The sequence below is a fragment of the Anopheles ziemanni genome, chromosome 3, assembly GCF_943734765.1.
Source record: "Anopheles ziemanni chromosome 3, idAnoZiCoDA_A2_x.2, whole genome shotgun sequence".
Lineage (NCBI taxonomy): Eukaryota > Metazoa > Arthropoda > Insecta > Diptera > Culicidae > Anopheles > Anopheles ziemanni.
In genome coordinates this window covers 74,425,695-74,452,465 of record NC_080706.1, presented here as the reverse complement: position 1 = coordinate 74,452,465, position 26,771 = coordinate 74,425,695, and the positions used below count along the sequence as shown (strand labels likewise).

The following is a 26,771-nucleotide window of genomic DNA, read 5'->3' as shown; positions in this document are numbered from 1 at the left end:
TTAATTATATACCCCACGGGTCATCGCTTCCCGGTTGCGCGTGTGCCACTTGCAGGTGAGGATGCGCACGTAGGTCCGGCGGAAGGAGGCGTTGCAGAGCGCGTAGCAGACCGGGTTGATGGTGGAGTTGATGTAGCAGAGTGCGTAGAAAAAGTCCCACAGCTCCTGAGGGATGCAGCCGGTGCAGGCGGTGAGCGGCTTCAGCAGCACCAGGATGTTGTACGGCGTCCAGGTGATGATGAAGCTGAGCAGGATCGCCGACAGCGTCTTGGCGGCCTTCGTCTCCTGCCGCTTCTCCTGCGACTTCTTCTTCTTTTTCACCTGGCGCGCCGTCTGCGCGAGGTTGGCCTGGTGGAGCTGCTGCTGCTGCTTGGACAGCGGCTTCGAGATGATCTTCGCCGACAGCGGCAACCGGAAGTCGGTGGTGGCGGTCGACTGGCGGCGCGTCGCTACCGGGATGATGTAGTCGGAGTCGCGGGAGGGTAGGGGCCGCCGAGGTGGCACCGTCATCGACATCGGGACGTCGTCCTGGATCATCTTGATCGAGGGCGCCCGCTCGTCGCCGGACCCACCCTCGGGCGGCAACCGGATCAGGATGGTGTACACCGAGTCCTGGCTGACGGAGCGCGACCCGAGCCGGTTGCTGTTTGGGAGGGAGCGAGAATCGCGCGCCCCGTGCAGATCCTGTAGGTGCGCCAGCGGGGGAAGGGCGGGCCGGATCGGCGTTGGCGAGATGTCCGGGATCATGCTGACAACGTTCGCTCGACCACCCGAACCGGCCACGTACGGATCGCGGATCACGTTCAGCGAGGTGCATCTGAAAGGAAACAACGGCACGAGGCGAGAGAAAGGGAGAAAACCCGACAATCGAGCGGTTAACTTTAGATGACGCCAAGTTTAAACTACTCCTCGCAAAAAAATGGCCGATCGATACAACGATTTGAAAACGCTAACGCCAACGAGCGAACGAAGGAACGAACGAACGAACGAATCGATGGATGAATCGGTGGATGAATCGACGAGATGAGAGCCCGGCATTCGATGGAACCGATGCACTTCCCGAGTCAGCGAGGGACGGACAATGCACATGAGAACAACATCCAGCGCAAGAACAGGGTGAGGGCAGGTGCAGACAACGGAAACGCAACACACAGCAACACATGGAACGTGAAACAACGACAACGGAGTGACGCCAAAACGGCATGGTGTGTGAATCTGATTTTGCAGTTGTGTTTTGGAGTGAGATGGGAAGTGAGACGTGAATGTACTGGTTGAAAACAAAACGAAAACTCAAACAATACGAGCACGGTGTAGAAATTTTCTGATGGATGGATTTCTTTGTAATATACAAATAAGAATGTAATAGAAACTCAATTAAATGTAATGTTTTAGTCCGCAAAAAATAATACTTCACATACTTAATACTAGAATTAAAAATAAGCGATCATCTTGACCGTAACGCAATTTACGATATTAAAAAAATACTAATATAAAAAAAAAGGATTTTCTTAAAATCCAAACTAAACTTCCAGATTTTTCTGTTTGACCAGTTTCGAGAACCAACTTGACCACCCTTATATTCCTTTTCATTTTGACCACTCTTTTTACCACACTAAAACGTCGCCATTTTCGGAAAAGTTTCAAATCTGTAAACTTTTTATTATATTAAATGACCAGCTTTTTTCGTTTTTGGATTTTGTATGCACTCCTTCATCATTGTACTAGCTCGGTTTAAATCAAAAACCGTTGAAATTGAGATTTTTCTGCATTTATTTTACAACATGTGTTATATAAATCCAGAGAAAAAGTATGTGCTAGAATGCTAATTTATTAAACCACATTTAATTCATTAAAAATTAAATCATAATTTTTAATTCCAAATGACGCCATAAATTGACTTCAAAGGTCGAAAATAACGCCAATTATCATAGCATCCGTCCTGCATAACACGTTCGCGTACGGAACAATGAAACAAAGCACAGGACAGGAAACAGCCTATGAAAACTTGAAAAATCCACAACTTCAAGGTCAATTTGTGGCGTCATTTATCATTTTAAAAGCATGAAATTATTTTACTAAAAGTGGTTTAATCTATAAGCTTTCTAGTGGACACTCATTTCATAATTTAAATGTTTTGAAAAACTAACAGCCAAAAAGGATTCAAATTCGGTTCTACTTGCTCGTGTTTACATTACGAGCTAGAAGAACGATGGATAAATGCATAAAAAATTCTAAATCACCAAAAGATAGCCAATAAATAAGCTTAAAAAAACATTCACAGATTTCACAAAACCAAAACAATTACAAAATTATAGCTTTGTATTCTAGTGATAAAAACGCACCTAGAATCGGAAAACACGAAGCAAAACTATGAAATGAAAACTTTGCATTGCATTGCTCTCTGCATCTCTGTAAGTTTTGCGTTTACCAGGCGTGGCTAATGAAATTGTCCATTTTACTTCACAGGGTAGTTTTGTTGGTTTTAAATCAATCGAGTTATTTTTTGATTATAAATATATGCACTTCATTTGAATGTAATGTGTACGCTTAAATAAAATATTCTGGACTATTACTCTTACCACATAAAATAACTTGTAACAGTAGCTTAATTTGAATGCGGTGAGTGTGGTTCAACGATAAGACTGGTTAAGTACAATAACCACAGCTGGACTTTTGTTAAAAAAATAATTTCTACATGAAATGCATTGCGTTAGGTATCAGTGTGCTATGAGATAAATACTGGTGCTGATTCCGAATGAGAACAAAAACAATAAACCACCAGAAACATGTAACCCATAACTAAAATGATCGCAATGAACATATTTATGACGTTATGAGTAAATAAAAATGACTAGAAACAAATCACTTCCAACGAAAAAAAAACAGGTACTGAATACGTTGCATGTGTTGTGCGTTTTCAAGCTAGATTAAATCTATCGTAACGGCGGTGTCAAGCGAAGCCTAAGCTGTGGTATCCAGACTTCCATGGATCCATTGTTTAACGGCATTTCATAGAGTGAAACAGTGGGATAATGTAGAGGAAATAGAAAAACCAACATAAGGAAAGTGAAATTAAAATTACATAGATTAAAGCAACAGATAAACGAAAAGCAATATTTGATAAGATTAGTTAAACAATTAGAAATCACCATTAGAAGGATTGGGGTTGTGAAGTAAGGAAAAGTGAGTTTGAAAGAAACAACACAACAGAAATGCATCTCGCACAGCCAGCCAGCTAAGAAACATCGAAACATGGAACAGAGTGTGGTTTTTTGAGTGTTGCATAAAGGTTTTAATAGAAAGAAGAAAGGTTCGGAGACCGAGTTTCGTCTACCTGGTGACTGAGCTTGGTAGGGGAGTTTCTATGGATACTGGTGTTGCATACCCTAAGTCCGACGGTTCCTCGACGTCATACCCGTAGTCGTCGGAGTCCTCCCGGCCCGAGTGCCACCACGCGATGCACCACTCCTTGATGCCACCGAAGAAGGTGGTCGGCTTTTTCGGCACCCCGTTGATGGTGATCTGTCAAAGGGAGAGTGAAAGGAGTGGAGTTAGAGCGGATGTAGGAAATGTGTAAATGGCCTGCGAAAGGCCGCTACATTACTTACGCTCGAGCGTCGAGATAGCATGCCGTGGCCGTAGCCACCGTCCGGTAGGACTGCGTTGGTCATGTAGACGCTCTCCGCGTCGGCGGACGACTCGCTCCTCGGGCGCCTCCAGCCGTCCGCGTCCGCCACGCTGGCCGGAAGTGCATGACCGCCTGAGTGATTGACGGCCGTGTTTTCATCGCTGCAAACAGACCAAAACCGAGAGAGTGGGAACCATTACTACGGGATGGTGAAGCACCACCGAACGCCTCCATCATGCGGACAGCGTCGATGCCCTTTTCCGCGACACCATGCACGTTCCATTAAACGCAATCGGTGGAGTCTGCACGGACGCAGTGACCCAGTTCTTCGAGGCGGAAATGATGCAAACGAACGCTGCGGAGTGATGAATTGCGCCGTCCGAAAAGCAAACGGACGCGAAACATCGTGCCATCATGGTCGACATGGCTAGAATGCGCGACGTTTCCAAAAGGGACAATGCGAGCGTTTCCACAACGTTTCGTTCTATCTTTTGCTACCATCACATCAAGTGGAAAAATACATGATGCGGTAGCGATCGTCAATAGAGATTTGTGCAAGTTTCTAACACAAAATATACAACTTCTATAGTTAACGGCAGAGGTCGGCACACGTTTCCTGAAAAATCCAGATGTTGAAAAATACCCCGAAACCGGACCTGGTAATATAACTTTAATTTTAACAGCTTTTGTTTTGTTGAATTTCGTTCTATGATTCAATTTATTTTATTATAATTGAGATTAATTATCTACTCAAATTATTTTACTATAGCAAGGTGTTGATAGTGTACTCTCAGTAATTAAAATAACTCAGCTACAAGAAGTTTTGAATACTGGATAAGGAAAATATGTATCTGTAATGTTTATTTTAGACACAAAGTAAACATGTTAGTTTACCACTGGATACAAAACGAGAAGAACTATACTGGATGATTTTAGAACGATTAATTGTAAACTGCTAAAATATCATAAAATATATGAGGAAATTGTCTATAGGGTGCCCCAGCATGTCTGAACATGACTTTGATACGGACTTGGTAACCAAATAGGTTGACGAGACGAGTCAATCTTAAGTGATAAAGTTTTCCCGAAAATACAAAGCATTTCCTTGAAATAGCGCAAAGAATTCGTGCACAAATGGTGACCAATTCCCAATGTTTCATTGAGTCAGTTAACAAAAATGGAACCTGTTAGTATCGACGCAATTAGAAACGCAATTCGGAAGTATGATTAGAGGTTTACCTATGAATCTGGAGGTAACCTGACCCTGTAAATCATAGTCCTACAACTTGTGATACCTGTCGTATGTAAAAAGGATGCTTCCTCCAAGAGATGCTTCCTCCTAGGTACCAAACGGTTTTTTCTCAAAAAGTATACAGGTCTTGAACAACAAATATGATTAGAAAACGAGAGCATTCAATACAAAGCCGACAGTCTGGAGTTCATACCCCAAGAGCTGAATCCGCTAAGCACTTCCCTGGCCCAACCCATAGAAACAGTAAAAGAAACAGATAAACAAACATTGCAAAGCAGCATATACCATAAACAAATTTCAAAAAGACTGGAGAAAAGTATCACAAAATCCTTGTTAAACCGTCTATACTGATCCAAAGTTAGTTCCTTGGCTTACATTTAAATTGTGATTAAAGTGTAATTGACCCTATGTATTGAATACTTTGACATCTTGCAGTATTGACCAATTCGTTTGACAGCTTCAACAAACATTTCAAGGAAAACGCTAGGGTGGTATCGTAAATTCAACCAGAATGGAATTGTTCATTTATTATGTTGCATTCCCATTTTCTACCGGGCGGAATTTGACCAGCGTGCTGAACTTTCCCGACCTATAGTGTAGGAAATATAAATAGGAGTTTGATCACTAGTCCTTATGAATTCTATTACCCAGGAAACCCTTTTCCAATCATCAAGCTCAAAAAAAGTATTTAACCTCAGTCAGTTTCTCGCGAAGGCAGTCCCGCGAAAAAGGACCCCAAACTAACCAACAATTGTTTCAACAAATAAACACCACATTAAAGCGATTCACAAAACCATAACCTCCTCCGAAACGGGATCCGCTGCAGCCGAACGATCGTGCCTCGCATTACTTTATCTTCATCATCCGAATCCCAGGTCAAGTGGGATTCAAATGTACGGAAAACTCACCCCCCAACAACAATCCCAGGGCGGATGATGGAAGTTCCGCGGTGGAAAGGGTGGGGGAAAGGTTGGTTCGCAAAGACAACAACAAAAAATGAAGGCAATGAACGACACCCTCAATTTGATAGGGGTTCACATCTGAAAGGTTTTTCGCTACGGTTCGAGAGTTTAAATCACTCGACCGCAACCGGATGGTTTCGGGTTCGGGCTACATCAAGGGGCGCCCCAAAATACACGCACACACCCACACGCACACGCAGCACCCCAGCACTGTGTGCAGTGGTTGGCAATAAAACCAGCTGGTGGGTGGATGCGTTATGTTTTTCGCTTCCCCTCCCGACGAATCTCCCCCCCGAGGTAATCTGATAACCCTTCGCGTCCGTGTTGTCCATCTGGATGAAAGCCGACGCCGCAGCTGCCAGCATCGTCTTTGGGGGGGTAGACCTTTGTACCGACAACCGGCTGGTGGTTGATCTTTGGTCGGGAAAATTCCATTTTCAAATGCCATTCAAAACGCTTCGCCTCTTCGGGCGGTCACTCTTCGGATATAGGACAGCCCACGGGCTCCGAGATGAGCTTTTGAATCCTTGCGCCTGATCTACGGGGTAGTAAAATTTCACAAGTAGGTTGAATTGTCGTTCAATTGTTTTCATCCCTGTATCGTATCTTAGGTTCTACAAATTACTTGCGATGGATTTTGTAATAGTACGTCATCTTACGCGCTGTACTTGGGATGTTGAATGCTGGACATGGCAATGGGCAAAGGCAGATCATAAGATAATCAAACTAAGCAGCTGCTTGGGGCCCCTAGTGTTTGATGGCTTCGTCCATTTGGCCCATACTTTTTTAAGTTTTAATGATGAAATTATTTTTATTATTTTGCAACAAATTTGTTTGTTTTAAGTTAATGCGTGATAAGTTTGTGCATTTTCTTGTTATTGAAAATAAATGAAGAATTAAAAAATGTTGCTTGATCTAACTTTTCTAATTATTTTGTTGAAATATTAAATTCATGTTCCCAAGTATTTTAAAAAAGATTAGTGTGGATATAGTATTGAAGAAGTAGAAAATGTTGAGAAAAGTTTAAGGATTAAGGACATGTAATGTGTTTGCACATTTTCAAAATTAGTTATTTTGCTTGACTTTATTCTTCCTTGCTCTTTTGTCAATTTTCAATCACCTAAAATTTCAACTTAAAAGTAAAAATATAAATTACTTGTCAAATAGGTTCAAATAAAATGGTATTAGTGAAAAATGATATCTTGGAAAGTTATTGATGGTTTCGCATGAAATAAAATTTTGGTAATCAGGCTTTAGGCAATGAAAACTTTTCAATTGAATAACATTAAGGAAAATTGTACTCTGATTTGATTGATTCCTTGTTACAAATGTGTGGTTTAATCTAAATTAAAATTATATAAACTTTTAAATAAGAAACTGGATGTATAGCATGTTTTTGGGTCCTTTAACTTATAGCTGCTTAGGCCCCCTACAACGCTTAACCCACCTCCCTGCCATTCTGGATTTACCTGGTACCACAGTTTATTACACGATAACTGGTTTTACAAGAACTCTCTTATCGCTTGTAAAGACATTTAGAAAACCCACGGTAATATAGACATAATTTCCACATGCTCAACACCATCGAGGGGTTTTCGGCACAATAGAGACCGAACCCACTCGGAACCCTCGTCTTTGTCCGAGCAAAGAAGGAGTTTGGATGCTTCCGCGCTCACTTCACGTTTGACAGAGAACGATTTATTTATTCGCCTTCCTGCCGGTTGGAGCCGCAACAAACGCGCCGGGAAAACGGTTCCCGGCCTCTGGCAGCGAGGCCGGATCTGTTCATTTGCACCACTACTTGACAGACATCCGGGAGCGATCCCTCATTTCCCGAACAGTTTCTGGACATTCGCATTCAATCGCCGCTGCTGAAACGTTCATGAACTTGAACGGTGACCGGAAAAGGCCACGGTCCGATTCCGACCGTCAACCGTCCTCTTGGGAATGGAAGTACGCCTCCCACACCACCATACCCCTCTTCAGCCGAGGCTTCCCCTGGTCGCGCGGACAGGAAATGGTTGATTCAATCAAGGATTATTTTTCCTATTGGATGAAGTTGATTAAATTACAACCGGCGAACGTAACCGCTACCGGAGCCAGGCACAAAGACCTGCCAGACAGTGTCCTGCGGCAGTTATACCTCCGCAGATACATTTGCGCCATTTCTTGGCACGCAATAGACTTTTTTTCAGTGATGGTGCACCCAGCTCACGACATTTTCTAAGAAGAAAGTAGTAATCAAATCTTGCAAATATTTCAATCCTCCATAAGATTTTGCAAATGAAGTAAATCAATCTTCAGTGGTCGAAACAACAAGGCTGATAAATAGCAATTTTCTTGATGCATCAGTTCACGCGAATCTTATATAAACTATTTTCTTTGGGTTTTGTTAAAGACCTAAGTTCCTTTGCTACATATCAAAAGTTAGAAACCATCTCTATTGAACTTTTGACAAACTTTAGTAACGAACAAATAGTCTACTAAATAGTCCTCTCAATTTAAATTACCATAAACTTTCCAGAAACTACTAAGAACATCAGATCGGCTAATTTACCGTATAGTTTTAGCTTTGAAGTACATTTTAATAATGTATCGTTCTCATTTCCTGACTGATGAGAAAGTTTGCCACCACTGACCTGGCGGTGAACTTCCAAGTAAGAAAAGGAAAAGCAGCTTGCGTACAGTACTGGAACGAACCGACTGTTGCGAAGTGATCCCTCCGAAACCATACCTCATCAGTAGCAATTCACTACCGAGGGTTCGTTTGCTGGCATCTTTTGACGTTTCCTCCGGGCGTTTTCTAGTCGGTAACTGAGGGCAGCCGGAACCGTTTGAAAACGAACGTCATGTCCATTCCGTGCCAACTCTGTGTTGATTTGATTTTGCTAGTTGAATGTCCGATGTCTTCCGATGAATGTGAGACGTTTACACTCCCCCCTCCACTTCGCTTCCGCTTGCTGTGATCAGCTCACCCTTGCTTGTTTCTACGAAATTTTAAGTGGGCAAATAAGCAAACGATACCGATTGAACACAATGTTGCGCTAACCAAGCTCTGATGAGACTAGGTACGTTCTACTAGTAGGGATATGAAAGTAAACGTCAGTATGTGTAGCCTAGAGCCGTTCATTTCCGCTTCATCGACGCCTTTCTAGCAAAGCATCCTTCAGCAGCAGAGTGGCTGTTATGTTTTGATATGTTTTCAGTTAAACGTTTGATGGTTCGACACTTGATTTCGAAATTATTTTCAAATGGATTTTTATCAAACCTTCTGTATTGACATGTTCAAGGATGTTCAAACGCTTGTCGAGCGGCATCTTGGCCTGTCATTTTTTGATATTTTACAACTCCAACAAACACACATACTGATTGTTACTGTGATAAGAAAATCTTTGGCGTTGGAGAGAAGAGATGCAGCCAGCGTAGGCCAGCACTTATGAAGATTTTACTTTATTGTCATCGCTTATCTACCGGCACGTCTTCTGTCGCGTTTCGCTGCTTCCGGCGATAAAGCTGCCACCACCGCTAAAGCTACCAACACTTCAAAACCGACTGCAGGGGCCCTCCCCGTTATTCGTTGCCCTCGTTCCTCGGGGATCCGAAAGTGTCGCGAGCTTACTTCTTCTTTTCGGCCGTTTCGCAACGAAGTCACACGCACGTACTCGGCGCACGCAATATGGAAAAGTTCGGAAAAGTTCGACAACGTCTTGGCAGACGTGACAGACATCGCCAATACAGTCGGAGGATGCTGGTTGGTTCGTAAGACGGGTGTGAGGAAGGAGCGCTTAGATCAAAGAGGGTTTTATTTTATTCTTAGCGTGATCCACAGTTTGGTACATGCGTTTAACCTCACTTATTGTAGACGGTCAAGATCGTTTAAAAAAGAGGTCGTAGCACACAATGCAACATGCAAAAAGCTAAAGATCTGACAATTACCTTTAGTTTTGTTCAGAAGTGTCAGAAAAATTGTTCAGAAGTGTCAGAAATAAATACAATAGCGATATTTGTTCTAGTATGAATTATCTTGATTTTATATGGAGTCTTAAAAAACTAAACATTTCCACTCCGTGATAAATTGAGGGTCTAATATTTATATTTTTAAAATAGGTTGTACAAATATGCTGGATTCCTTATGAGTTTATAAGCTATTTAATTACTTTAAGGCTGTAAATCAATGCAAAATAGTCAAAACAATGCATTGTTCTATGAGCAATTTTGCCTTCTATTTGAAATGAGCTTCAAAACGAAAATACATTGAAAATATATTCAGTCTTTTAAAAGTTTTCTGTATTACCTCCACTAAAGGTACTCGATACCACAACAGTAGGAACCATACTACCATTCTTGGAACAATCGACAAGGAAGAAATAAGCGCTTTACTTTGTGTGTTTTTTATGGTGTACGGTGAAAATAGATGCTTTTCAGAAGAATAGTGTTATGTCGATTATAATTGGTATAAGTATGTAAAATATTGTGCTCTTAACATTTTTAAATTACATCATATTGTTAGTTAAATGACTTTATACGCCATTATTGGTACCATTACTATAATTTTTCACCAATTTTCGTTAAGCCATGGATCACAACTGGCAAGCCTGTTTGTAAACAACTTTGGTACTAACTGTCAAAACAATGGCGGCGCAGAAAATAGGTTGACACCGACCTCTTATTCACTAATCTTAATAAACGTTATGCAGCTATCCCTTCGATATGTTTTTACGGCATGTACTGAAAAAAATTTAATATTGGACTAAGAATGTTTACTTTTAAATTACTTATTTAAACCCTTTTTCCCATTCAATGAATTGAACTATTTAAAAGCCATGATTTGATGGACTAATTGTTTGGACCTAGGATTAAAAATAAACGTCACACTGCACCAGGTAAGACACCCAAGACGGTGCTCGAGGTGTTGAGACGCCCGCACTGTCTATCTGTCGCCCGGCTTCCGGCGTAACGAATTGCGTTAACTTACTTTCGAACGGTGTAAAATTGGTTCATAACAAACCCGGGCACCCGGCATTCCCCTACGGGGCGTGGCGTAGCGTTTCGTATCAGATTGCGCGGCGAAAAAGTTCGGCCAGCGAAGAATAAGATAAAGAAGAGAAAGGATGAAGTAAAAAAAAACAGCTCAAACCACATTTCCAGGATAACCCGGCCACGAACGAGTGGACCGGGAGCAGCTTTGCTTGTGTAATGATTTATTACATTAGCAAGTAATGGGCTCCCTTTAATCTGGTGGTGTAAGTTTTAAGCGAACGTCTTCGCGCGCACCGCACGAAAATTTCGTTTTCCTTTGCTTCCCATTTCTATTCCCTTTGCCATCCCTCCTTTCCCGTTGCCAGCGGTGGGAAAACTTTTCGATGTATTATGCAAAACCGCGCGACAGATTGCGTTGAGTCGGCGGGTGACACGAACACATGCCGTGCGTGAGCGCTGCCTGTGAATAATGGCGTCCCATTACCGAACACAGTGTCACACAAGGCGAGGGAAAGTTTAATTTGAACTATTTAATACTGATTACATAATGTCTACGGTTTGTAGCCGAGAATACTTCCAGCGAAAAAGGGTACAGCGATTAATTTGGAGGTGAAAATTCACCATTGTCACATTTTACGTTTTAAAGACGTTTCAGCTCTCGAGGAAAATCTTGGCTGCCTGAAAACTCCCCGGTGACCAACCAATTTTCCCGGAAATCCCTTTCGCTCGTAACCCTTTTTTTACAAATCACGCACAAATCTCGTACAGTTTATGTCCTCCTTTATCACCAATGCCCCTCCCACGGTCGCTGCCAGCTTCTCGATCAGCTTCACCGCGGCGAGGTGGATAAGCCTGGCACGAACTCCCACAGCACGCGCACCGGCATTATTATCGATATACATGTTTCCTCCTCCCCCATCACTCCCTTTTTCCCATGGTGGATCACCCCATCGTAAACGCCCGAAGTAATAGTCATCGACCGTTATGCGGATTGCGGATTGCGTGCCGATTGCGAACGCACGAAACGCTTGCTCCCGATTTTCAAACGGCGCGAGAGCCATACTTCATGCAATCAGATGAGGATATGCACGAGGGGATACCCAAAGGACCCCCGCCTTTGGCAACACGATAAGCAGTGGCAGCCGATGGGGAAAAGATTTGCATCTGGAAGCTCACGTCGGTGACAAAGCGGAACACTCAATGTTCAATTGCTTTGGAAATCAGATTTTATTGTTCAAATTTAACCCGGATTCTTGGGAACTTAGTTTTTTAATATTTTGAGAATTAGTCACATTTGGTATGAAGAACAAACACATTTGGTATAAATAACAAATATTCTTTACTATTTTACTATTTTAGTGTAATATTCTTGTCTATTTTTGTTATGATAGCTTAACGCTAGAATCCAAATAGGGATCATTTTTACCCTAACCCAAGTTTCGAATTGAACATCTCGAAAACAGCTGAATATTTTGTCAAAAAATAATAATCATACATAAATAAATAATGAGGCTTCTCTTAAAATTCAAACCTTAATCTAAAACAACTACTTCAGACTTTTTTGTTCAAGCAGTTCAGAGAACTAACTTGATTATCCCTCGATTACTTCTTTTTAACGCTGTAATTTCACTAGTTTTAAAGATTTTTGAAATATGTAAAATGTTACTTTTATTATATTTTATTTACAGTCTTTTGACGTTTTAGGTTTTTCGATGCATTTCTTCATCACTTCGCCAGCTCAATGTAAAGCAAAAACGGTCGAAATTGAGTTTTTCAGCTTTTAATAATTCAATATCTAAAAATGTTAATCCAGAAAAACGTAAGCGCTAGGAAGTTAGTTTGTTAAGGAACATTTTAAAACTAAAATCATATTTTTACAGTTACAAATGATGCCATAAATTGATCTCAAAGATCGAAAATAACAATAAATTCCCATAGTAATGTATCCCGCATAACGCTTCAAAATGCTCGTACGGAATAACGGAACAAAGTGCATTACGGAAACAACATATGAACAATTTTAAAATCCACATCTTCAAGGTCAATTTGTGAGTTTACATGATACATTTTGAATAACTAAAAGTTGAAAAGGATTAAAATTAAATTCACATAGACCATTTTTGCTTTATGAAGTGGTACATCAAAAAATTAAAAACGACAAAAGACTGTCAACAAATATACTAAAAAGCCAAGGTTTACGGATTTGAAAAATGTTCAAAAATAGTGAAGTTATAGAGTTTTAAAAATAAGGGTCAAAATGACCCCTAAAAAGCATCCGAGCAAGATTCCAAAGCGAAGTATTCTAAAGTTCAAGATTTTACTTTGCAACAGGCAAGTTGGTATTGAGGCAAATTACCTCCAAATGATAGACCTAAAGTATATACATATGAATATAATCCAGCCTACGACTATTCACCTGATACGTCCACAAAACCGGAGTCGTTATATCTACACGATTTGCGCTTTTCTTCGCAAAATCTGAAATCGGCAGTACGCTTAGGAGTTCAAAGAGAAACTAATCCCAACAGATTGTGGGATTTATGATCCAGTAGGTCCCGTTTTGATTTCGTAACCTGGCAACTTGGTAGGTATTGGTTTCCCGGAATCCCGGCTTGCTTTTCGCTTGCAGCGATGACGTCAAGCATCTGGAAAAGCCTCACGTGATGATTATCGCAACTGACTGCGGTGCGTTTTCGGATGAAATATTTTGCCGAATTTTTCACGCACTACCATTCCACGATCCGTCTTCTATCTGCTCTTTTCGGGATCTTTTTTATCCCGCTGCGTTCCTTTGGGCCATTGCGCTCCTTCCTCCCTTTCCCCACCGCTCATTATCGCGTAGGATCAACGACGGGAAAAATGGACCCCGGGCAGGAAAGCTTCGAGGGCCACATAAACACGAGAGCGAAAGCATCTGTGCCTCAGTAATCACCTCCCCCCAGCCCCGTTGTTGGAAGAGATGCCGTAATGTACAAATTTGTTTAGCTTTATGAACTTCCGACCCCGGTCCGGAACCGATCCTTTTCTTTGGTTCCTGTTTAACTTTCCCTCTTTTTTTATATTCCTCTCCACCCTCGGCTTTTACCGGAAATGGCGTTCCCGGACGTGAGGCTTTTTTCCAGCTAAGCGAAAAGCTGCTTTCTACGTTCGATGAACGACGCTTAATCGCACAAGCAAACATACTCGGCGGAGGTGAAAATACGTCGGATTCAGACGCTCACGATGGGGGATGGGGTGATGAAGAAACGTACCAAACGACATGCCGCTTAAATCACGTTAATGTTTTATGAAGCAAGTCGCAGAGGAAAAGGATAGGACAACGTTATACGACCACGGTGGATAAAGTTCCAGCCATCTCGTGGACAAAACTGGGGTTCAACAGATGGTTGAACATGTTTTTGAGAGCAGTCATATTGAATCAAACGCAGTAAAACAGGCATTAACGGACTATTACATAAGAGATTTTTTTAAGTACCATCAAATTAAAGAAAAAACATTCGATGATCAGAAAATTATTAAATCAGTCTTAAAATAATTATTGTTGTACCAACAACTTGTTTCTTTTTGAATTAAAAAGAATAGTAAATTCATCTTTTCAAAAAGGTAGATCAAAAACCAGGGTAGGTAGAACAAAAAATAAAACATAAATACGTTGCTGTAATGATATCCGCAGAAACTTTATGAGCAAAAAGAATTAAAAAATCCATTTACTATGGGATTTAACAACAAGGCAAAATTCATGTAACAATTCAAATCGTACCCCGCCCCTAGCCCCTAGCCACACGGGGACATCCATTCATGACGAAAGAAAAAAGGCAAGAAAACATGACATTCCCCGGAAAACGACAAGGACATTTGTGCCACTTCGGTTGTTGCGCTGAGCCGTTCGATGGTGTGCAAAATTTCCCGGCTTTCCATCCCGGGAGAACGCAGCTCTTGGTCCCGGCCATCTGGAGGGGGGAAATTCCCCAGGCCCGGACGCACCCAACCGTCCCTTCCGCTGGCTCAACCGTGGGCTGGAAAATTACGATCACTCTAAATTGGTGCGTAAAATCTGTGCCTGTTGGGTCGACTAGCTCTCTTTTTGAGTATTATTATATGTCTGTACCATCTGAAACGGGTGGCATCGCCGGCGAGCATCGGCGTGGCGCTGGGAAAGGCTGAAAACATCCCCGGGCACACTTTGGACCGATGCCAAGAAGCGGTGAGTTAGCCGGCAAACCCCCGGCCCCAAAAGAGCAACTACGGCTATTTAGTGATGCTAAAATAATTTCCGTGCAGGGCAAATTTTAATTAGCATAGAAACGTGCTGCAGACAAGTGCGCGAACAAATGCGACCTCCAAGCAGCCCCCATCCCGAGGAGAATCAGCCGGAAAGATGGCGAGATGGTGTTCTTCGCTCACAAGCTGCACAAGCGGTGCGGAAAAAGCGTGAAAACTTTCAGCATAATTAATGGATGCGTTTCTGGTTGGCTTGTTTGAAGGCGAGCTGAAAAACAAAACCGAAAAAAAACACTGAACAGCGGTACGGTTGGAATTGTTTACTATTTTATGTTGGAAATCTGGTCCAAACAAGGTGTGACACGGATATCCTAAGCTGTTTGACTACGGAAATTGTGTTAGTACGGTATTCTAAGAAATGTGTTTGATTTATTCACATTCATTCATGCACAATACATAACGTTTTTTAAATTAATTTTGTATATTTCACTTAGGGCTCCTTCCAAAACATATATTCAGAAGAGGAAAGAAAAACACACCCAAGCCGACTCACACTCCCAAGGAACATTTCCATTGCCTAATAGACTTAAACAAATTTTATATTTGTTTTAACATGAGTGTACTAAGTGAAATTGGTTTAATTGAGAATTTTCATCATGCAAAATAGCTCAAATGATTTCAACATCTTTAAAACCTTTTATAGATAGCTATTAAACCGACCATTAAGTCTAAAATCTTTGTCAACTCAACTGTCAACTTAAAACTAGTCCATGACAATACGTGAACTTGTAAACTTAAAATAGTCTTGTGGGACAATTCTGAAGTTATTGCAAATGTTCATTTTGTTGTAAGTTTGTTTTTGTTTTGGGTCATAAATTGTCCGTGAAGGTGGAGAAAAACGAAATGTAGTGGATATAACGGACAAAAAACATTGAAAACAAAAATAATGAAATGCAGAAGAACTGATCGATCGCCCATTACCAGATGCAAACCCAATACCGGTAAGATCGATTCTAGATCGATTCCCTGCATCTAAAGAAAATGACGTATGACCAAATATCACAAGCTCAAAAACATGCTCATGTCGATACAAATCTGTACAACAATCTGCAAAAATGAGGCGTAAATTTCAACACCAAACATGTTTTGAAAGATTCAATCACACAATGGTTTTATTTTGTGCTTAAGCAGCTTCTACATGCTATATTAAGTTCTCACACTTAACCTATATGAAGTCTAGACATGGTTTTAAGGGATGGTTTTGTCAATGTTCTGTACATTAGACACTTTTACACTTAAAACGGGTTTATAAAGGTTTTATCATTGCATTTGACAATTTTTACTGTAGATGAAATAAAGCACTAACAATATCCTTGGAGCTCTGAAAAAACTTAAAATTTTACTTTGGATTGATAAGACTTTTGATCGATGAGCTTGAAAGTTTTTCTAATTAAGGATAGTTAAGGTAAGTTTTCCCAACTTAAAAGCTATAGATTGTAAATTTTGCTTATAAACTACCAAGAGAAGGTAAAGTTTGACAATCTTGTTCATTCTCTAACGCGAACGCGATTGTTTGTTGTTTGTTTTCCAATCGCTTACCTCTCTTCCGCCATTTTCTTTGGATAACTGTTTCAAGCACGAACAGTTTCCGTGAAACTTCCATTCGAAACAGATCGGAGATCGGCTAGAAAATCCTCTCCTACAGCTTCAATCTCCAAGTTACGTTGATATTACAGCCGGGATCAACCGTTTCTCGTCAAACAGAATCGTTCACAAAACTACTCCGACCGTCAGAACGCAATCATTACGGTATGGTTTCGACCGATGGTTCTCTTCTGGCTGACGACGTGTCGAGGTGATTAGGTTTCCAATTAGGCGACCCATCAGAAAGCAGGCTCCGCGCTCCCATTGACCGGTTTGTGAAAAACTGAAACACTTCTAATGGGCGGCGGTGGAGTCAGTTGATGGGAAGAGTGGTTTCATTTTCCATCGGTCTTACCGCTCCCCTCCGCCGCTGCAACGCCGCCCGCCACTGCAGCACCATTCACCGGAGGACCTCTGGAATGGTCGTGATCTCATTGCCATTTCGATGCCGGAATTGTGGGACTACCGGGCGGGATTGATTTAAACCGATCCTTAAAAGCACGGTCGTGGCAGTGCACTCCGTTTCACAATTTCTTCGGCAGGAAAAAGGACGCCGGTCCGAGTAACGGGAGCTTGATTGATCTGCGCAACATCGGCCCCTCGCCCAGGGAGGTTGAGATTATTATCCTCCGCCCGAGAAAACGAAATTGGAACCACTCTGCCAATGCCAGATTGATTGATGTACGAGTGAGCGGTCAGGGACGGTCCGGAGCGCGTGTACGTGTGTGTGTAGGTGAATGTTTGCCATATTTGTCCAGTTTCTGTTCGAGCCCGGGTTCTATCCTGATGCTTGCATCCGGTGTAGGGTCATTTTAGATTGGAAGTGCAGAGATCCGCTCGGTGGTCAGATCCACTCCAACCCCGATTTCCTCTTCGAACCCCAATACCCATGCCTGGTTTTCAATATCTCAATTCGGGACTGATGTAAGTTTTCATTTCACTCATCCATCAGAGTGAAGAAACTAGGTCAAACTAGTTCCGATCACATCCAAATAAAACCAGTACATCGAATAAAATGCATATCAGTACACAATTATCACACAAAGGATTCATAATACAAACTCCCTGCCGATCCCTCGTCTATTGTTGACCTAATCAACCGACATCGGAAGACACAAATGAGGGGAATGTTTTTAAATGGGCTCAGAGATAACTTTGAAGAGATTATTTTGAACATGAAAAAAGCAGTGTAATGGAGCTAAGCAGCCCATCATGGAAGCCTACTCGAATGAGTTTTAATCTAAAACGGACTATTTCCAGTTCAAACAAGCGATTTCTCCTCTGATTAGGGGATTTTCCATGTGTGAACCAAGTTCAATGGAAAAAGAGGTCGCAGCATGCCATGTAACGTGCCAAAAACCGTGGGAACATTTTTGACAGTTGGTTTGATTTTTGTTTACTTCTCACAAGCAGCCAGGAAAGTGGGTTAAAATTGCAAATTTGGGGCATATGGCCTTAGTTGCCGGTCCTTAATCCACAGAGGTCTACATCACCAGAGTAGCTGGCGAAGGCCCAGGAAGCTGGATTCAACAGCCGTACTGGTGTAAATCCTCGCAGACGAAGAAGAAGAAGAAGAATTGCAAATTTGGTATGTTTCATCAGCAGAACAATACTGCACGAGGAAGATCATCACACTTGATTTCGCTAATCATGGCGACCAACAGGCTTCATATCACATGACTTTACACAGAAGAGTAGTTTCAATCCACGAAACAATGGGCATCTAATTCAGATTTTCCAATTACCTATTTTGTATAAGGGATTTTTACGAAGATCTCCCACACACTCCAAGTTTGTAGGTTTGTTGTTTGTAAACAACTTTTATACCAACTGTCACAACAATGGCGGAACAGAAAATAGCTATGACTCTGATCTTGGTGTGAACCAACTTTACTAAAAATAGAAATTGTGTTGTTCTATAAAAATATTGTTCTATAAAAATAAGTATTTCGCTGTCAGTTTTGTTCAACGCGTCACCCAAACCCAACAGAATGTTGTACGACACAAAAATGGCAAACATTGCAGGTAGTAATCATTCGTGAAAACAGAACCATTATCTCGCATCAGATCTTAACGCAACGTACGGAGAAAATGATTTCACTATCTCTTAGCGGGACAGTACACTCTATTAACGAATAGACCGACTAAACTTTTCTTTTCCGGACCGGAGAATTTTCCGTTTACCGTCGCAACTCTCCCCCGCGGCACGTCTGGATGGGAAAAGCAAATGAATGCGACGAGCTGCCGGTCATCAATCATTCGTCTCTCCATCCCCAAGCGGACGTGAGTAAATTTAATCTATCGCATAAAACTAAAGCAAATGGTCTATTGCGTACCGGTGGGATGGGGAGGGGAGCGCGTTCTTGAGCGAGTAAGAACGTGCCAAGCGAGTAGCATTAGAACCGCTTTTGGTATTTCCGTTGACGGAACCACCCAAAAGGCCGCCAGTTATTGACATTCAACAGGCGCGCTGCCCCCCCCGTTTTACTCCCCAGCGCCAAAAAAGTAAAGCACGGTTGCGTCGAATGGATTCGGAATTAAGATGTACATCATCATTGATTTGATGGACAAACTTTCTTCACCGAGAGCTGACCGAATGCGGAACGAACACTTTTTGGGCAGTTCGCGTTTCATAATAAAATAATGAAGTGAACGCTGGAAAGATGAACTCGGCAGAGAAGTTTACTCTGGTAAACCCAAACGGAATGAAACTCGAAAACGAATTGTTTTCCGGTTGAAGTTGGCTTCGTCCACAAAGTGGCAGATTCATTTGCCATCCGACAAGCTGGAACGTATTTATGAACATCACGATGGCACTTTTCACAAAGAAGCAAATATGTGCTGACCACCACCGGCAGGCAAACAACGCAAACAGTGGCACACATCCCAACAGTGGCTATAGTGTTTATTCGTGTATTCTGGGAAAACCGGCTCAAACGAAACCCACTCGGGAAGAAGAGGCGGAAGTCCGGGGCTCAGATGAGTTTCTGGCGGAGATAAACCAACCTGACCGCAAGCAAGCGACGGAAGTCGTCGCTTTTCAAATTGCCTTCCTAGACTAGACAAACGGAAGCAAATGGTTTTGTGTCGCCATCGTATTCGGGCGGTGACGTCTACAGGAGTTTTGGAAAATCTCAGGGACAGAAGTTCTTCTGAACATGGCGAGGAATTATTCTTCGACTTCCTGCCATTGTTTGCATTAAGAAACCAAGTATAAGGCCATCTGAAAGCACACCTTTCGTCAAAAACCTGTTCCGCCAAAAAGCGAAATATACTGGATATAAAAATAAAACAAAATAAAATAGTACGATGGAAAACAAACCGTTTATTTTCCATTCTAGATGCTCGACCTTCGCTCTCTTTTGTGTGGTTCAGACTAAAACTTGACTCACTGAGACACTTCAAGGGCGGATCGCTTCAAACCCTTCAAGACTCTACTCGCTATTGCATGCAGCAAATCAATTGCTTTTCCACTCCATTCGAACATTCACTACAGAGAAAATGTGCACACTTCGATGGAAAAGTCCCTAAGAAAACGTTGGAATTGTCCTCAAACGGAAAGTAGTTTTTACAGCGATTTTCCAGTTGCGATAGGAAGAAGTGGTGATAACAGGTGCTAGACGATGCTCAAGTTCCATCCAAGAATTTGTACTCAATATCAACGGGAAGTCAGCACGGTCCGATTCCTGAATAGATCTTTTTCAGTTTTGTGTGGGGCTTATATTTTAAACCTTTTTTCTGGAAAGGTTTTCGAACAATACAATCGCTGTGAATAGAACATCGTTTTTCGCTAACAGACCTTTAACTGAAATATAAAAGACAAACATTATCTCTAACCATCTAACCAAGTAGTAATGCGCACTAAAATGACCATGCATAAGCGTTACTAACATCGAAATTGTAAACGTCGTGCTAGCCTCTCCACTGAGGGATTTGCTATTTTAAATTTTAAATTATGCAAACCAATGCAATCGTTGCGTATTTTCCAACTTTGAATCTGCTTATTTAAAAACCTGAAACGACACCATTCGGCTTCGCAGAAGCTCCAACGGTTCGACAAATCGATCTTCCCGCCCCCCGACAGAAACGCCGGGAGTCATCCGTGAAGCAAGCGTTCGGATTTCAGGGCAGCAGCAAGGACTGTCTTTCGAATCTTTTATTCATCCGCCAGGAGCTTGCGCTGGAAGCTTTCTTCAATATTGCTCCGCTACCAATCAACACCGGACGTTACTTTTTCCCGAGCACTGGAAGAAGGTGATTTTATTTCAAATAGAAAATCCAATTCCAACGCTTTTTTCTTTAGTTTCGTTTCAGTTCCGTTTGAGTACAAAAGTGTATCCTTACTGTACAGACAATCGGGATAATTCGTCCGGTCCGGTTGTTGTTTCCTTCGTGGAACACGGTCGAGAAAGTTTTCAACCTACCTCACTCTTTTTCTATCTCGTTCTCTCATTTTATATCACTCTTCACTTCGAAAAAGCACAAACGACTAAGACAAAATAAATTCTATTGGAACTTTGGTACTTTTTTTACATCGTGTTCCAGATGCATCCATTGTTTAAGGTTATTTATAGAAGATAATATTATACAGATAATAATTTACATTTGGAGAACTCTGTTTTTAGATTTATATATTTTTGAATCTAATTTCATAAAGGGAAAAATTGCGTTCTTATAAAAAAAAAGCACATCATAATGGAAGACAAGTGCTTGATTATTCAAGCAACCCGTATTGTCGATTTTTCAATGAAAGTGGTTTGTCCTGCGGGGAATAATTCAATTGACACAAAAATACAATCATCTTGCCTTCGACTAGTGTCGATGCTAGGAAGCATCCACCATGAATGTTGGATAGCGTGAAACAAAAAGGTTTAACAATGCAACGAAAAATAATTCCGTAATCATTAGAAAAGAAACGAACTAGCTTAACTTTGACTCAAGTGGAATTATACAACAGGTTGAAACTGCTCAAAAATTATGTTAACATCCTTTGGAATTATATTAAAGAATTAGGCGCAATGCAAAGCCATGGACATTCCTAACATCTAGAACTGGATCTTAGTTCACCATGAGAGATAACGAGCTGTACATAAGAATAACAGAGAAAGGGTTGAAAAAAATGACAACAATTTGAAAGTGGCAATTTAATATCACTCGAAAACATGATAAATTTGTTCAGCTTCGGAATACTAGCTGACACTGAATATGAAACGGCTGACCGTTAGAGGTTATTTCCTTGGCTTGTGTTCCTACATGAAGATCGAAGAACGGACCTGTTGTGTCAGATTAGTCGTATAACCAAGTGGTTCTTTTTACTCCCAAACGGTGCTTTATTGATAGAGATATTCAGAGGTAAATTGAATGGAAAAGCTTTTATTAAAAACACCCAAGAAAAATGATTGGAGTAATTAATTTGCTATCTTGTGTTCTCGCTACGGATACACTGTTAAACTCGATGGCCTCGGAATATATCGGGTTCAAGAACATCGAACAAAACCAATCCCGGACGAGCTGAACACCGACATATGGATGTTAGAATTTGATGAACAGGCAGCCGAACGTGAAACCCATCTGCTTGCCTGCACTGATTGTCTCAACTTTGATCCCTCAGACATGATGGCAGTAATGTTCCCGAGAAAAGACATCTCACTGGTTAGCTTAAAATCAACCATGAACGACAAACGCATGGAACAATGTCGGTCAGTACACTCCTGAATGAGATATCGGGTGCACAAATACATCAACCGGCTTTGGTAGAAGAGTATATCGAGTTTCTATATGCTACTATCCATCAGTAACTGCATGAACCTATTTTTACTTTTTCGTTGTTCTTTCAAGCTGTGCTAATCTAATGAAAAGGCAAATATGTTTTGAGAACCATAAATGCTTACTTGAAATATTTTTGTATAATTGGAACTGTACTGACATTTTTGTACTTTGGAGTTTTTGATGCTGTAAAAACACCCTCATAAAAAATCATAGAATGTTTATTGGTAGGTCTTGCTATTTTTGTGCCATACTTTCAAATATTTACTGTATTAAATTGAGCAAGTACAAAATTCTGCCTTGTGAGAAAAGATATTGAAACTAATATTTCACTTTTCATCGACCATCAGTTATTTGCAAGCTAAATACAACAACCACAGCACTGCTGAGTGGATTCATGCTTGAAGAATCATGTTTGAAATGACGTCAAGCTAGGCGAGAGGATAACAAGTACTCCAATGCTTTAATTAACACTGGCACTACATTGTTGTCGAGTCTTCGAAAACCTTCATCGTTCGTACCAACACACCAGAAGCATTCACAGCAAAGTTTCTTTCCGTGTAACCTCTTGTCCGTGGTGCATGTGCAGCTTATACACGATAAATCAATAGGCAGGTTAAGCGGAAAACTGAACGTCAAACAATACGTCAAGGTGTCTCTGATGCCGAGAGCATATATCCCGTCTTTCTACCCCATCGATTCTGTCGATTTTCCACTATACTTGTACTCGAGCTTGGTAATATCAGAGAGAGCTGCCCGTCGGGTGAACTCATGCGGAGTGCTTCACCCAAGGATTCTCGTTGCGGTTACACCAGAAAACGCTGTTGTTGGAAGGTACAGTAGTCTTCACCGGAACGTAGTAAACTTTACTCGCATAGCATTATTCTTGCTTCCCGAACCGAGATACCAACCCGCCCGCGACAACTTCTCCTGCTTTTCTACTTCCCCTTGTCATTGCAGAAATCCCTTCCGAACGCACTAGAAAAGCTCAAATCGAAGCACACTACAAAAGTCACTGGAGGCAACTGCTGCTGGCAGCTCATAAAACATGGCCACTTTCGGTGGAAAACAAGTGCAAATGGGGTGTCCGGCGGGTAGAGTGAGCCCGGAAGCTGCTGGTTGTCGGTTTGATTCTTCACACGAACTCCGAACGACGGTTTTATTGTTTTTCGATGGAAATCGATGCCAGTAACCACCAACATCCTAACCGTTAGGGAGGCTACATACGATAGTTGGAATAAATAAACAAGTGTCCAACATGCGAAAGGCTATGGATACATGCTTATACTTCATTAGTTCCTGAACAAAGTATGCCTGTGAAGAAGGCTTCCTTCTGTCCAAATGTTAATGGAGTGGACGATAAATGTGTTAATTTTATTATTTCTTCACATAGAACGTTTCCAACTCCATAAAAGACATTCTATGAGACATCTATAAATTAAAATACGTTCTTTTTGCATAAAAATTCATAAATTTTTAATATACAAATGTTATCTCCTTTTTCTGTTCATTTTTACAATAATTATCAGATTTTATTTTCCCATCGCTATGGATGGAAAAATTGAACGCACGACATTCGTACTTTATTACATTTTCCTCAAGACTGTCATTTGGATCGCATCTGTGATCCTGAAACCCCTGGATTTGTATAAGCATGCTGAGGATTCTATCAAGCTGGGAGTTTGAGTTTGTGTGCCAATGTTTCTTCGGTTTTAATTTACTATGAATATCTCCCGCAACTCCTCCCAATAAATACAGAACTACCAAATGGCTTGAACTGGCTTTCAAAATCAAAAGACAAAGTCCGGCTTGCCAACTGATTTTATTTCACCCGCAAGAAAGGTTTAGTGCCACATATGCAAAACCCACGTTAATATTCTTAGATACAATCTACTTATTCTTAGATTTTTTTCTATCGTCATTCCATTACTGATCTTTCAAAAATTTCCTACCTGTGCAACCTGACCAAAATCCAGCAGCATTAACTCATGTATTTTGTATCCAAAATAGCTACATTCAAGTAATACAATGTTTGAGCTCATTACGAAATGAGATATGGCGTACTTTCCCAAGCATAGTTATTTCTATTATTGAGAGTATGCTTGTTAAAATAAAATATTCAATAATACTACCTGATTAATTTCAAGTTTGATAAGGAAATTAATCAACAGTACACCAAACCAAAATAAAAATTCTGAAAAAGATCATAATTCAACGAAAATAAGTATGAACATGTTTTAAAAAAGACGGATCCACGAGCGCCGAGTGCATCGACGACGTGAGTTCGAATCCCCGAACGCTCTCCTATATGAGAAAGAACTGTCCATCCACGTACGCAAAGGGCATAGGTTTAGTAAGCCCCTCATGGGATAGGCATGACCGAAGACGTTCATTACGCCAAGTCAGAAATAGATTATGTAAAAAAGAATAACGATTATAAATATGTTATCTTATACCACTTTCTTAAGAAACTTTATTATTTAGAAAGTGGATACTCCAGTTAAAACGGTTTAATATTACTTTAAAAACATTAAATCATCGTCTAAGGAATCCGGCTCATACTTTCGAGTTCTTTTTCATCGTCTGGCCCAAAGTGGATCAATAGACGAGGTGAGTTCATCCGAAACAAATCTCTTTTTTTTTAGAAAAATAAAGGAAATATTTGACCATCGTTTTAGCATTATTTATGTACCCAATTCGTCGGTTTTTGTTTTTTCCAAAATTGATGTTATTTTTAATAGTGAGAAACGTAAAATGTGGAAAGTCAAGTGGTCAATGTTATTTAACATCAATTTTTCTTTTTATATTTCCCGCTCGTGCAGGCATCGTTGTTGTGTGCTTTTATTGGTAAACAAAACTAAGAACGATTATCAAAAATCAGTCTCAAAATGGCTGCCAAGAGGAGGCTTTTGAGCTTACCTCTCTTAGGACCCACCTAAGTCTTGCTCTTTTAAGGAAATGTATGCCGACCCCTGGTATAATGCTATCATTACTTAGCGATGGACTTTTCTCAAAATAGTTCCTAGTGATTCGACGACAAATCCTACCAGTCGTTTGCAACGTACCTCGAGTTGGACCGCTTGGACGAGTCCTTTTTGCGATCGCCGGTGAGGTTCTTGAGCTCCTTCTGCCGTTTCTTCGTCTCACGCCATATCCGGTAGTAGAGGAAGCACATGACGGTGACGGGCACGTAGAACGCCGCGATCGCCGTGCCGAACGTGATGTAGTGGTTGGTCTCGATGAACTGGATGTAGCACTCCTTCTCCGGCACCGTCCGCTTGCCCTCGATGTACGGCCAGCTGTAGATCCACGGCGGCCACAGCAGCAGGCTGATGCCCCAGGCCGCCCCGATCATGATGGCGGCCCGCGTCGTCGTGCGCTTGGCGCGGTAGGTGAGCGGGCGCGTCACGCTGAAGTAGCGGTCGAAGCTGATGATCAGCAGGTTCAGCACGGACGCGTTCGAGGCCAGGTAGTCGAGCGCGAGCCAGGTGTCGCAGATGTGCGGCCCGAGCGGCCAGTAGCCGATCAGCGTCGTCACCGAGAACAGCGGCATCGAGATCAGGCCGATCGCGAAGTCGGCGATGGCGAGCGAGAACAGGAAGTAGTTGCTGATCGTCTGCAGCTGCTTGTCGATCTTGAACGAGATCATCACCATCACGTTGCCGGCCACGGTGAGGATGCTCAGCACGGTCGCGATGATGCCGAGGATGATGATCTGCGTCAGCGAGTAGGTCGGCTCCGACTCCTCGGCCGAAGCCGGGTCCAGCGTGCCGTTGGCGGTGGCCAGCGCGGTCGCCGCCGCGGTGACGTTGTAGAACAGCTCCTCCACGTCGCCCACCACCGTCGTCGCTGCGGTCGACAGCGATGTCTCCGTCGTGTAGCGCGCCAGCAAGCTGTCAACCGTCGTCCGTTCGAACGGGAAGCCCATGCGGCTCTCCTTGCCCATCCTGCTGTCGGTTGCACTTGGCCGGCGGGTTCCTCTCCCTTATGCCGTTCGTTCCTAGTTTTGACGTTTGTTGTGCCTTCGTACTCGTCCAAAGGCGCTCGCTGTGGACACGGCGGCCTGTTGTTGGACAGGGAAGAGAAAGAAAGACAGACATTAAAACATGAAGATCACGGCCATCGTTACTTTTGCATTTGGCAAATGTTCCCAACCTCAAAACACACACACACACACCCAGGAGGACTAAACTTTCCTTTCTGCTTCCTTCCATATCCGAGCGTTCGGCATTCGGACAACTTTATGCAGCAAACATTCATGACGTAAAACTCATCCCAGCGAATCACTTCCCACCGTCGCTCGGAAGATGCTGACAAA

At 41.9% G+C, this 26,771-nt stretch overlaps 1 protein-coding gene across 1 annotated transcript; it reads right to left on the bottom strand.

The window, feature by feature from the left end:
- On the bottom strand, nucleotides 1–26,399 carry LOC131285460 (muscarinic acetylcholine receptor DM1). Its single transcript, XM_058314315.1, has 4 exons — nucleotides 25,519–26,399; nucleotides 3,609–3,789; nucleotides 3,386–3,522; nucleotides 1–817 (listed from the first exon to the last, which is right to left on the bottom strand). The coding sequence occupies exons 1-4, from the start codon at nucleotides 26,397–26,399 to the stop codon at nucleotides 1–3; spliced, it is 2,016 nt and encodes a 671-aa protein (XP_058170298.1).
- Between the last annotated feature and the right edge of the window lie 372 nt (nucleotides 26,400–26,771).

What these genes read in the sequence shown, in the direction of transcription:
- LOC131285460 (XM_058314315.1), bottom strand. Translation starts at nt 26,399, where the DNA reads ATGGGCAAGGAGAGCCGCATGGGCTTCCCGTTCGAACGGACGACGGTT. An exon ending in TCCAAGCGGTCCAACTCGAG is followed by an intron (nt 3,790 to 25,518) that starts GTACGTTGCAAA and finishes GTCTGTTTGCAG; the next exon opens with CGATGAAAACACGGCCGTCA. An exon ending in TGCTATCTCGACGCTCGAGC is followed by an intron (nt 3,523 to 3,608) that starts GTAAGTAATGTA and finishes TCCCTTTGACAG; the next exon opens with ATCACCATCAACGGGGTGCC.